The sequence below is a fragment of the Sus scrofa genome, chromosome 1, assembly GCF_054392235.1.
Source record: "Sus scrofa isolate SSC_HxYL_T2T_F1_AM1 chromosome 1, Sscrofa_HxYL_maternal_Yorkshire_Landrace_v2.0, whole genome shotgun sequence".
Lineage (NCBI taxonomy): Eukaryota > Metazoa > Chordata > Mammalia > Artiodactyla > Suidae > Sus > Sus scrofa.
This window is the reverse complement of record NC_139383.1, coordinates 204,803,438-204,816,560: the sequence shown is the minus strand read 5'-3', so window position 1 is coordinate 204,816,560 and position 13,123 is coordinate 204,803,438. Positions and strand designations below refer to the sequence as shown.

General features: G+C 41.3%; 1 protein-coding gene across 11 annotated transcripts in view; it reads left to right on the top strand.

The window, feature by feature from the left end:
• SYNE2 (spectrin repeat containing nuclear envelope protein 2) overlaps positions 1–13,123 on the top strand; it is a 440,757-nt gene that overhangs the window by 339,001 nt on the left and 88,633 nt on the right. For 7 of the 11 annotated variants that reach the window (XR_014820402.1, XM_021074116.2, XM_021074177.2 and 4 more), the window contains 11 exons: positions 124–306; positions 1,364–1,492; positions 2,306–2,427; positions 2,582–2,723; positions 4,590–4,721; positions 5,922–6,074; positions 6,211–6,420; positions 8,264–8,365; positions 9,447–9,566; positions 9,716–9,916; positions 12,015–12,185. Coding sequence is in view for 9 of the 11 variants with exons in the window: in XM_021074116.2 (XP_020929775.2) it covers positions 124–306; positions 1,364–1,492; positions 2,306–2,427; positions 2,582–2,723; positions 4,590–4,721; positions 5,922–6,074; positions 6,211–6,420; positions 8,264–8,365; positions 9,447–9,566; positions 9,716–9,916; positions 12,015–12,185 (1,665 nt within the window). In the remaining 2 variants the exon portion in view is untranslated. The remainder of the gene's footprint in view (positions 1–123; positions 307–1,363; positions 1,493–2,305; positions 2,428–2,581; positions 2,724–4,589; positions 4,722–5,921; positions 6,075–6,210; positions 6,421–8,263; positions 8,366–9,446; positions 9,567–9,715; positions 9,917–12,014; positions 12,186–13,123) is intronic. The other 4 variants (XR_014820403.1, XM_084983049.1, XM_021074171.2 and 1 more) reach the window with 1 other exon arrangement.

The window sequence follows — 13,123 nt, the reverse complement described above, 5'->3', positions numbered from 1 at the left end:
CAGTGGGAACTCCCATGGAGTTCTTCTATCCACTTAGGTAGAGAGTGTAAACCTAACTTATTTTGGGGTGTAATGCTTATTCAGGATTAAAACTATGAATAATTAGATGATTTTATTTCCTAGGCTATGCTGACAGAGATTGAGCACAAGGTTGCCTCTCTGTTAGAGAACTGCAAAGATCAGGGCCTGGGGGATAGCGGGGCCACTCAACAGGAGGCGGAAGCACTTTCCTTGAAACTAAAAACTGTGAAGTGCAATTTGGAAAAAGTTCAGATGATGCTTCAGGAGAAATACAATGAGGAGCAGGTAAAGTATGGCTGTGTACAGATATGTATGTAGACAGACACATGGGTAGATGGACATGTATGTATACGCTCAGATGGATCCATCAGTAAGAACTCTGGATGGAGGTAAGGAAATACCTACAGAGGAATTATTCTAAGTGAGAAAGAATTAAGCCTCAGAAAGCTGTCAGGAATGGCTGCCCTGGATTTTGTTGTTGGTTTCATTTTGCTGTGCAGTTTTTCCATCTAGGTTGTTGTTAGTGATGGTATTGATTGGAGTTGGCTTGACTGGGTAGCTTGTTCTTGCTGATACTGAAGTCCATGCAAGCCTTCCTCATAAAAGAAATATGTATTTTAAATGAATTGTGTGACTCCAATTGACTGGAAAATGAATTCTTTATAGATAAGCTTAAAATTTGACATCAGAAACACAAAAACCTGTTTCCAGGGTACTTTTGTTATTCATTTAAAATATTTATATATACTGATCAAAGTACCATACAGTTAAAGTGTTCTAGTGACTTTTAAAAGCATTCTGTGTATATAAATGCAAATATGCTCTATGAGTAGGATCTTACTATGTAAGATTTACATCTCTACTTATAAGATGATGGTTTCTACTTACAGGACTTGCATTCACAGAAATAAGATCAGCTTCAGCTACACCGGCTATATGGAATCCCTTTTATCCTCATATGTTCTCTCTCTTTAAAAAATATCTACTAATGTATGATAAATGTCTACTTTAGACATAGGGGAAATTTGAGTTCAAAAGCATAATACTATGTCTGTTTTCTTCATTTTGCTCTAAGAAAAAAGGGCAATGGATTTCCTGGCTTTTAGTAATTTATAGGAGGAATTAAGTTGAGAAAATGATAAAATGATCACGTCATCAACTGTAGTGGGTTTTGGAGTTCTTATGAAATAAATACATTAAATCGTAGTATGTAATTACTATAATTAACAGAATATAATCATTTAATTCCTGTGAAATGTTCCATTTTGTAGTCTTACTGGATTTGAAATAAAGTGGGTCACCATTGTAAATAAATAGCCTGCCGTCATAAAATGTTTTGCAGAATTCTACCATTCTAAAAAAATCTTCAGAGCATCAGAAAGTTCTCCAACCAGATAACCTTTCTGAATTTGAATCTATTGTAACTGAAAGGCCACAATTCAGCAGACAAAAAGATTTCCAACAACAACAGGTAATTTCAGCCCAACAGTTATAAGGATAAGAATAAAGGTTTCTACATGGAATTTCCCATTGAAATAAAAACTGACCAGCCATGGGAGTGTTTTCTTATGTGACTTCATAGAAAGTTTAATGTGTGGGTGTGCAGCACCTCGGGGTTTTGAGTGTTTGCTACAGCACCTACTTTGTTTTCATCTACTACATCTGGGGACACTTGAACTTGTGTGTGTGGCTGCTTTAACAACTTGCATCTTTTTTAGGGCTGCACCCGCAGCATATGGAGATTCCCAGGCTAGGGGATCTAATTGGAGCTGTTGCCACCGGCCTACACCGGAGCCACAGCAACTCCAGATCTGAGCTGCTTCTGCGACCCACACCACAGCTCACGGCAACGCTGGATCCTTAACCCACTGAGCGAGGCCAGGGATTGAACCCAAAACCTCATGGTTCCTAGTTGGATTCGTTTCCGCTGCGCGATGACAGGAACTCCATTAACTTGCACTTACACCGCACTAAGCAAATGTCTTCAGAGTAAACTTAACCTCTGTAACTCCAACACTTCTTTCCCTATTGTTTCAAAATATATTAGTATATTTTTGGTGATTTTCCATGTGTGTAGTATATAGCAAACAATACTTGGTCACTGTAAGACTGTTTTAAATAGTTTTTTGAAAAATAAAAGTTAATGAGAACAAGCAAGCAAGGAAGAGAAGTAAATAATGATTTAGGAAGTGGTTCCAAATCACATGATCCCAACCAAGGAAACCTTTGGGTGCTATTTGAAAACTTTGATTCATTGGACCATTTGAATCCTATTCAATTATAGGTTCTGGAGTTAAAACCAATGGAACGGAATGATTTAATCAAATTCATAGAATTTAATGCTAACAAAATGTGGGTCCAGTATTGCCAACATGCTAAGGATACGACTCAGACATCATCTGTGAGGCAAGTATTTTTAAAGAATTAGACATTATACAGTAGTTTTATGGTTGGGAGAATCAGGAGTGTTTGTTTTACTATCACTTATAAAACATTATCCGAATGTAATAAAATTTGTGTATGATGATTATTCTTTTCACCTTTTGTTTTCCCTTAAAAGCAGTAAAGCATCTAGCCCTGAAAATGATGCTCCAGACTCGGTCTTGTCAGCCCAGGGCCAAAGTGGAGATAAGTGGCAATATTTACATCATGAACTCTCATCAAAGACAAGGCTCCCTCCACCTCAGCCTGTGCAGCCCCAGGTCAGCCTGTGTGCACACAGTATAGAGGAACGTGTTTGTGTCTTTGAAAATACAATAAGCATTTATTAAACATGCATGCGTGTTCTGCATTGTGTAGTAGTTTACTTGCAGAAAGCAAAGATGCCAGCAGGATTTTCATAGTTGGTTGTCCCTGTTCACCTTCCTGTAAATCTGTAGTCTGTGCTCCTCTTCAGTTCCCCTGTAGCACAGAAGCACTCTGGGCTTCCCTAATCCTGATCCACTGTGCACCTGTTGATTTGTCTACATTGCCCATTACAAGGCATGAGAAGAAAGACCATGTCTGCCTGGTTCACATTTGAGTGCCTGGCACAGTACCTGAAACATCATAAAATTGCCGTTACTATAAATGTAATGAATAATATATGTGAAAAACATACATTCCCTGGTGGCCTAGTAGTTAAAGAGCTGGTTTCATTGCTGTGGTTCAGGTTACTGCTTATGGCTTGAGTTCAGTCCCTAGCCTGGGAATTTTTGCATGCCGTGGGGATGACCAAAAAAAAAAAAAATGATATAGTGCTATATGTGTGTCATTCGTCCATCAAAAGATTATTTGGAATGTGCAGTGTGCCAGCCCCTGGCTGATGGTACCTGTCTATAGGTATTCTCACCTGCACACCTTATCATGCCTTATATTGCCATTACAAGGGTATATTCATGCTGTTCCAGCTATTGTGGATTTCTCTCTTAAGCAGGGAGCCACTGAGCAGAAGAGCACCATTGCTCCCAGCAGTCAAGCTTCTGACTTCAACTTTGCACTCAGATTGCCTAGGCAAAGGTTACTGATGAATTCCCAATTCCCTAGTCTGCTGGGAACTTTTCATTTCTCTTCTATTCTGCCAGTAACCTCATTTGACCATTTAAAGTTGGTCAGATGACTCCAGTTCATGGGTAGGCCAGGGCCATAGTCCATAGTCTTTGTTTCTCCTTGTCCTGCACACCATGACATGCATGTTGTTCTTTCTCCAAGAGGGGATTCTCCACCCTCCCACCTGGTGAATTCATCTACTACCCCATCCTATTTCTTCATATATGTTAGTTTTCCAATTTGGGAAAGAAATTAACTGTATCCTTTTCCTTTCTGAAGTCACAGATCACTTTCGGTAATTATTTAGCTTTTCAATAACAAATCAAGATGCAAATCAGACTTTGGAGGTGACTCTATTCTACTTTAGGAGTTGGTTATATGCTAGGAGTCTACTAGTAAATGGGAAAAGAAACAACTAACCTGACACAGGGGGAGTATCACTACTAAATTGAAAGATTAGTGATTCTGCTGTTTTTCTTTTCTTTTTTTGTGTGTGTTTTTTTTTTTTTTTTTTTTTTGGTCTTTTTGCCATTTCTTGGGCCACTCCCCCGGCATATGGAGGCTTCCAGGCTAGGGGTTGAATCAGAGCTGTAGCCGCCGTCCTACACCAGAGCCACAGCAACTCGGGATCCGAGCTGTATCTGCAGCCTACACCACAGCTCACGGCAACGCCAGATCCTTAACCTACTGAGCAAGGCCAGGGATCGAACCTGCAACCTTATGGTTCCTAGTCGGATTCGTTAATCACTGAACCACGATGGGAACTCCTGCTCTGTTTTTCAAATTAGAGTTTTCCCCTCATTATCTAAATGGACCCTCAAGTGTCTAAGGAAAGCCTGTCATGACTTTTTAAAGCTGTCCACAATATTTAAAATTTAATTTAATGAGTTAATTATTTTTTCTTATAAATGACAAAGTAGACAAAAACATTACCAAGGAAGGTAACTCAGAAGATAGCCCGTTAAGGTATCCTTGATGTTTTACATTAACATTAACACGATCTCAAACTCTTTGTAATAGGATTTCCCTTTTTCAAACAGATTGCTGCAAATATGAGTGTTCTACCCAGTGTGAGCGTCTATAACTTTAGATCTCCCACACCTGAAGAATTGAAAACTTACACCACCCAACTTGAAGACCTGCGTCAAGAAGCAAATACTCTTCAGACACAGGTAGCAACTGTGCTTTAGGTGCTTTTCCTCAGCAGTAACAAAAATGAAGGGAAATGTGATCTTGTAAATCAGTCATGATTTTCTTTTCCGGACGAATAATAGGACACTTAATGGGATGAATCCTAGAATTGCAAGTAGAATTTCTTTCTTTTGCCAACTCTAATAAATTTGGTAGTGGCTCCTCAGAATACCAAGGGTGAAAAGACTTCTGAACCTGAGTCCAGGCCTGGCAGGAACAAGGATTGTGATTGATTAGTACCGTCTGCAGTGGTGCTCTGGGATTAGCTAGGGGGAGGGGGAAGGAGGGGGAGTGGCAAGGTTTCCATCCTTAAATAGGCTTAACCCTGAGACGGTGTGCTGGATAATCTTGGGTATCCATCCGAGAAGAGGGTAGGAAACAGCCCAAATTGGGATGATTACTAGATTTGGCAGGCTCCTAAACTACTTATAGCCACCATACTGTACTATCCATGTAAGAGGTAAGATGCTGTACCTCTTTCTAATGAGCTCCTTCAAATTTCTTGGCTTCTTTTCTTTCTCCAGGCCATAACTTGATTTCATTAACCTACTTTCTCCTGGATACTTTTTTTTTTTTTGCTTTTCAGGGCTGCACCTACGGCATATGGAATCTCCCAGGCTATGGGTCAAATCAGAGCTACAGCTGCTGGCCTACACCACAGCCACAGCAACATGGGATCCAAGCCATGTCTGTGTCCTATACCACAGTTTACAGCCACATTGGATCCCCAATCCACTGAGCAAGGCCAGGGATTGAACCCTCATCCTCATGGATACTAGTTGGGTTTGTTACTGCTGACCACGGTGGGAACTCCAGCCTACTTTCTCCCACACTAATATGTGAGATGTGGGGACAGTGAGAAGAGGGATAGTGTGATTTATCTGGGATCACACCTACACCTGGATGGCCCCACTAAACAAGTCCTTCAGCTTTGATTTACCTCTTAAATCCATTCAGTAGTCAACTTACCACCTAACATTGAGTTTCTTAAATTTGTTTCTCTGTGTTAACATCTTAAGTTTATTTATTTATTCTACTGTCTAGTTTGCAAAGTATTTGAAATGACTAACCATTTTAAAAAAGCATAACATAAATTGTAAACTATAAAAGAAACCAGGAAAAACGTAGGCTTAGGAAGATAAGGAATTTTCATGACTTTTCTTTTTCTCCTCTTGATTCAGGAAAATATGTCAGAAGAAACATTCATGGATTTGGATAAGAAATTATTTGAACTGTTTCTGACCCTCAGCCAGTGCCTGGGCAGCGTGGAGGAGATGCTGCAGACACCTGGGCTTTTCAGAGGAGATGCAGGTGCCCAGCAAGTGCACTGCGAGGTAGGGAGGGTCCCTCAAGCTCAGGTGCCGGCCGTTCCTGCTGGCAGCCCACTGGTTAAGCAAGAGCTGAAGCCTCGTAAGGTCAGAACTTGTTAAGTACTTGTTCACAGTGTCATACCTCTTCTCCACTCTGCAGACACTGGCTCTGGAGTTGAAAAAACTTTACCTGGCTTTGAGTGACAAGAAGAATGATCTTCTGAAAGCCATGACTTGGCCTGGCAAGAACACCAGCCTGTTCCTTGACTGTTTTGATAAACTCCAAGTCTACCTGGAGCACACCCAGGCTACAATGGCCTCAAGAAGCAAGTCCCTGAAGGCCGGCCTTGACTATAGCCGCAGTTATCAGGTACAGGTCTGGGCCCTCGGCTACCTTGGCACTGGTAGTTCCCAGGCTGGGGGTTGAATTAGAGCTGTAGCTGCCAGCTTACACCAAAGCCACAGCAATGCCAGATCCAAGCTCTGTCTGCAACCTACACTGCAGCTTGTGGCAATGCCAGATCCTTTACCTACTGAATGAGGCCAGGGATATAACCTGTGTCCTCATAGATACTAGTTGGGTTTATAACCACTGAGCTGCAATGGGAACTCCTGTGAGACATTCTTTTTGTGAAGGTCTTTAAGTCAGTTCAGCTGCTCATGGTTGGAGACCATTTGAAAGCAAAGTCCTTTCCTAAGTCTCAGGTATGAACTTGTTAGGTTGAGCTAAAGTCACGTTCCTTTCCCATATTACATTCAGCCACTCATAGAGTATCATCTGGCAGGATTTATAGGGAAGAGGAGCTATGACGTTATTGTCTTTTTGTCTTTTTAGGGCTGCAACTGTGGCATATGGAGGTTCCCAGGCTAGGGGTCCAACTGGGGCTACAGCTGCCAGCCTACACCACAGCCACAGCAACTCCAGATCCAAGCCACATCTGCGACCTACACCACAGCTCATGGCAATGCCAGATCTTTAATCCACTGATAGAGGTCAAGGATCAAACCTGTGTCCTCATGGTTCCTAGTCGGATTTGTTTCCACTGCGCCACTATGGGAACTCCCGTGATGTTTTTTGAGCAAAGGAATGAGAGTCTGTGTACGTTTGTGGTAGAGTCACCTGTCAGTTGTCTAATGTGTATTGGAGCAGAGACTTGAGGCAGAGGAACTAGTGAGGAAGCTACTAAAAGTTGTCTAATTAAAAAGAAATGAGTTCCTGTCGTGGCACAGTGGTTAACGAATCCGACTAGGAACCGTAAGGTTTTGGGTTCGATCCCTGGCCTTGCTCAGTGGGTTAAGGATCTGGCATTGCCCTGAGCTGTGGTGTAGGTCACAGATGAGGCTCAGATCCGACATTGATGTGGCTCTGGTGTAGGCCGGCAGCTACAGCTCCAATTGGACCCCTAGCATGGAAACCTCCATATGCCGTGGGAGCGGCCCAAGAAATGGCAAAAAGACAAAAAAAAAGAAAGAACGAAAGAAAGAAAAGAAATGAAACACACCACCACTGAGGAAGGAGTCTTGCTCATAAAATCACACCTGATGTGATCAGGCCTCTGGAATCCAAGTCAAACAGACACGAGGGAAGAATGTGTTAGGTGGTGCCGTGGGAGAACAGCCAGCCATGTCCAGACAGTGGGGAGCTGTTCAGAATATAGGGCCTAATTATTTCCCTCCCTTCACCCGCAACACCCAGAACCCAAGAAATAGAAAAGAGAGATGTTCAGGGAGCCAGCAGATCACAAGAGACTGAAAAACACATATTCATCCATTGCAACCAATTGGAACCTCATTTAGATCCCAATTCCAACAAACCCAAGAGAAAAAATGTAGGTGATTAGAGACATGTGAACCCTGCCTGGACAGTAAATAATACTGAGGAGTTATTATTGGCTTGTAGTATTTTTAAAAAGAAAAATCTCGTTTAGAGATATCTACTGAAACATATACTGATGAAATAATATGGTCTATCTGGGATTCGCTCCAAAATAATCTGAGAGAAGGGAGATGAGTGGGGTGGGGGGAGGGAGCAGAGGAGAGAGGACCAGCCACGAGTCAGCAGTGGATGATGGTAACACACAGATCCCTCTCTTTTGGCATATATTTGAAATTTCTGGTGGCACAGAAATTAAAGGACAACTGGATTTTTAAAAAAGTATACTGAAGGTCTAAATAAGATTTTCACCACCTTCTGCATTTATCTTTTTATACAGAATGAAGTAAAGCGATTATATGATCAACTCATTAAGAATAAAACATGTTTACAACAATATTTGAATGAAATTAGTGGCCAAAGTATTGACGAACAGCTTCAGGTAATCAAGTCAAAATAATTAAAACTGACTCAACCTTAAACCAAAGAGTTTTGTGTCTAAGCCATGCTTCTGAACCACTTCCCGAAATCCAAGTCTGTGCAGTGTTGGGAAGGGTATTGGGAGGTGAGACCTCACCCTCTTGGAAGGAGTGCTCTTTAGTCCAATGTTTAGAGATCATTTGGCATCATGTCTAAATTGTACATGTAAGTGCTCTTGCATCCAGTAGCCAGTTTACTTCATCCATTTATCCAGCAAGTGTTACTTGAGGGCCTGCTGTGTTCAGGCACTGCTCTAGGCACTGGACTTGTGCTTAGGCTGAGGCAGTGAGACAAAAGCATACGGATATTCAAGGATGGACCTGGCGGCACTGCTGGAGTTAAAGACTCTAAAATGGCCCAAAGTGCATTAAGAGCAGCCTGTTACCAAAGCAGTGTGCAGCCTAACAGTGGCATATCAGTGTCTGTCTAAAAGGCTCCAGATGTGTTTGTAGTGATGTGTGGAGGTGCTGAGGATAAGTGGGGAATGCAAACCTCAGACCACAGGGTTGTGATCGAGCCAGTGAGCCAGTGAGTGGCAAGGCATGCCCATTAACCTCCATGCGCATGCGCACGTGCAACGGCGCACATTAGGAGCAAGCTGTCTGGGGTGGAGCTTTGGAAGAGTGGAGAGAACGGAGGAGGAGGGGGCTTTCCTTTCCCCCTAATTCTTCGCTCTCTCTCTCTTTTTTTTTTTTTTAATGCTCTTTTAGGACCACACCCACGGCATATGGAGATTCCCAGGCTATGAGTCTAATTGGAGCTATAGCTGGCCTGCACCACAGCCACAGCAATGCCAGATCTGAGCTGTGTCTGCAGCCTTACACTACAGATCTCTCCAATGCCAGATCCTTAACCCACTGAGTGAGGCCAGGGATCGAACCCTCAACCTCATGGTTCCTGGTTGGATTCACTTCCGTTGCACCACAAAAGGATCTCCCTTTACCCCTAATTCTTTTCTTTACTCTTTAATTCTTTGTAAATCAGTGTGTATAATTCTGACTTATTAAAGAGTTTTCCTTTTTGTATATCATCTGTCACTTTAGAAAGCAGACGCCTATGCAGTGGATTTGCAGAACTCTGAGAGCCGAGTGGCAAAACTGAGAGAGGAAGGGGAGAGGCTTCATTTACCTTATGTTTTCCTCCAGGAGGTTTATAAACTAGAGGTATGTCTGCAGAGAAGACATTCAATTAGTGTATTACTATGTTATAAAGAGTAAGACTTGTCTGCCAAGGGAAGTTAGGTCTGTTCTTCTTTTGGGTTATTTTCATTGTTGGAAGCAAACGTTTGTGCACACCTGCTGTCTCCCTTCAGGATGTACTCGACACTACTTGGGGAATCCTGAGAGCCAGGTATGCGGAACTCAGCAGTCCTTTTGTCACCGAGAGCCAGCAAGATGCTTTGCTGCAAGGCATGGTGGAACTGGTGAATATCGGAAGGGAAAAGCTTGCGCATGACCACTTACAACAAGCCAAAAGTAAAGCTGCCTTAACGGCTCAAATACAGAATCACAAGGTGAGACACAATAGGTCTGATCACCTTTTCATAGACTTGACGCTTTTCTGAGTGAGCATGGAGTGTCTGTTTTCTGCCTAGTTGGAGTATCTGTCATTCATTCTTTTGACAAATGTCTGTTAGAGGGCTTACTGTGTCCCAGCTCCCTGCTAAACCCCAAGAATATGATTGTGAGTGAAAACATACCTAGTTCCTTACATTTACAGAGCTTTCAGTTGATTGAAAAGACATGGGTTTTTTTGGTTTTGTTTCTTATTTTTTAAAGTTTTATTGAAATATAGTTGTTACACTGTGGTAATTTCTGCTGTACAATAGAGTGACTCAGTTATACATGTACACACATCCATTCTCTTTCAGATTCTTTCTTCCCACACAGATTATCACAGAATATTGAGTAGAGTTCTCTATACAATAGAGCAGATCCCTATACATCAGGGACCTGTTGGCCAATCATTCAATATACTTCAGTGTGCATATGTCAATCCCAACCCCCAGTCCATCCTTTCCCTACAACCTGTCCCCTTTGTTAGCCATAAGTTTTTCAGTGAATCTGTTTCTGTTCTGCAAATGAGTTCATTTGTATCCTTTTTTACATTTTATATATAGGTGATATCATATGATGTCAGTCTTTGTCTAACTTCACTTAGTATGATAATCTCTAGGTCAGTCCATGTTGCTGCATATGGCATTATGAAAAGACGTGTTGGTCAAGGAGATTCAAGCAAATTTAAAATTAAAATTGGGATGCAAACTTTGAGAGCATTTAATAGAAGGAATTGAATTCAAGAGGTTAGGAAAGGCCTTACTGAGAACTGAGATCAAAAGAAATATTTAAATTACATAAATGTGTATCTAGCGTGATGCTCAATAAATCCTTTCATTTTCCGATTTCGTTTCATTAACCAAAACCTCCTGATCACCAACAAGAGATATGCAGTAATCTAAGTGCTGATAGTAAAGATGTTTGAGACACCATTCCTCCCTTCAACAAGCTGAAGTCTAGGCCTTTGATAAATAGAATTTAGTCTAAAAAAAATTAAAAGGTAAATATTGGCTAAAGGGTGGAGGGGAAGAGGAGAAAATACAATAACCAATGTATGCAGTGTGTCAGGTCTTCTGCTAAATGCCTTTGTAAGCCCTTCAGTGTATCCTTTTCTAACAAACAGCTAGAGAAGGCACCGCTGTAAATGGAAAAGCGTGTGAAGAAAAGTCTTCCTCTTTAAAGGTCTTCAAGTGCTATTCTGGGAGTTTTTACCAACCAGGAGGCCAATAGATCTCATTGGCAAATACCCTTTATTTAGCCTTTTTATTGAGTGGAAGCTAGAGCCAGAGTTTAGGAACCCCTTGCTATTGAATATATGAGTTTCTTGGGCATATCAACCATCCAGTGTATCATCCTGAAACTAGTCAGCCACATCAATGTCTCCTTTTTTGTAAAGTTTCTTAAAAAATTAGAATAACTGATTTAGGAAGATCTCACTGGAAATTTAAAGTGACAAATTAATAATGTTTTCCCTTAGAAGTTCCTGTTGTGGCTCGACAGTAGCAAGCCCAAATAGTATCCATGAGGATGTTGGTTCGATCCCTGGCCTCACTCAGTGTGTTAAGGATCCAGTGTTGCCCATGAGCCATGGGTCGCAGATGTGGCTCTGCTCCCATATTGCTGTGGCTGTGGCTGTGGCTGTGGCTGTGGCTGTGGCTGTGGCTGTGGCTGGCAGCTGCAGCTTCCATTTGACCCCTAACCAGGGATCTTCCATATGCCGCACCTGTGGACCTAAGAAACAAAAAAAAAAAAAAAAAAGGAAGAAAGAAAAAAGACGCTTTCCCTTTAATATGTACTATTTTGTAGAAAATACTACCTATGATATTTTTTCTTAATGATCTGTTAACATGCTATTAGTGCTCAAAAACCAAGGATATGTAGGGAAATTTTTTATTTTGTTTTCTCATGTGTTTGACCCTACGTGGCTGTCCTGAGATCTTGGATTAAAAAACAAATGTGATAATAGGTAACACTGAAATAACTTGGATTTTAAGATTTTTTTAAAGTTTTTTTCACAGTGTAAAAATGAATATTAACATCTTCTGCCTTTCACAGCTTTTTTTCCAGAAGCTTGTTGCTGACATGCTGTTGATCCAAACATACTCCAACAAAATGCCTCCTTTATTGCAAAAGAAAGAGACATCTTGGGCAGAGCAAGTAAAAGAAGTGAAATTACTAGAAGAAAAGTCACATCAATGTGGAATAAAACTGCAGAGTTTGTTGCAGGTATGTGGTTTCTATAAACTTGGTACTGAGGCGGAGGATTCCAGATGTTCAACCACCACCTTCAGGTGTTGAAAGCAGATAGCTAGTTATTGCCTCTAGTTACCGTGAAGAGTAGTTAAATGGGAGCCACTAGTGAGGAATGTGGAATCCTGCGCCAGCCCTGACTGCTGCTCCCTTCTAGGTTGGGGAACAAATAAATAAGCAACATCAAAAGCACTTTGAGATCTCAAATGAGATCATTTGGATGAAAGTCAGTGGTTCAGAAACTGTGCTTCCTATAAAGGACAAGCCGACACGCTCTGTTGTTAGAGTGGATTCATGGCAGTCCTGACCCGATTCAAAGGAAAAAAGCTCTTTCTCAATTTTAAGGCTTTTCTCCTTTAACTTCTTAAACACAGTGGATGTTAGCACATAAAGGGAGTAAACAAAAGGCCAAGAAATATTCAACTTTTTGATGGGAAAATAAGAGTGTTATTTTGTGCTAATAAAATTAATTTTCTAGTTAGCTTGTCAGGTTGTTATTTACAGTAATAGTTCATGATACTTTTTAAAAAAGACTCCATGGTATCCTGGTGGCCTAGTGGTTAAGGATCCGGCATTGTCACTTCTGTGGCTCAGATCACTCACTGCTGTGGTACATGTTTTATCCTTTGGGAATTCCTACATGCCATGGGGCACCACCAAAAAACAAAACAAAACAACAACAAAACACAAAACAACAACAAAAAACAAGCAAACAAAAAAAACCTCCACAAAGGCTGGAATTATTTCCCACCAGACACTGAGCTCTTACTAGGGTGGGTTATATAGCTCAGGAACCCCTAATATCTGTGCTTTAATTTTGTATGGTCTCAGAGTTCATTTTTGTTTTTAGGATTAATTTTGTCATTGTCTGGATCTAATCTAGAAATGGGCCCCCACTGATGTTGTTGTTGGTT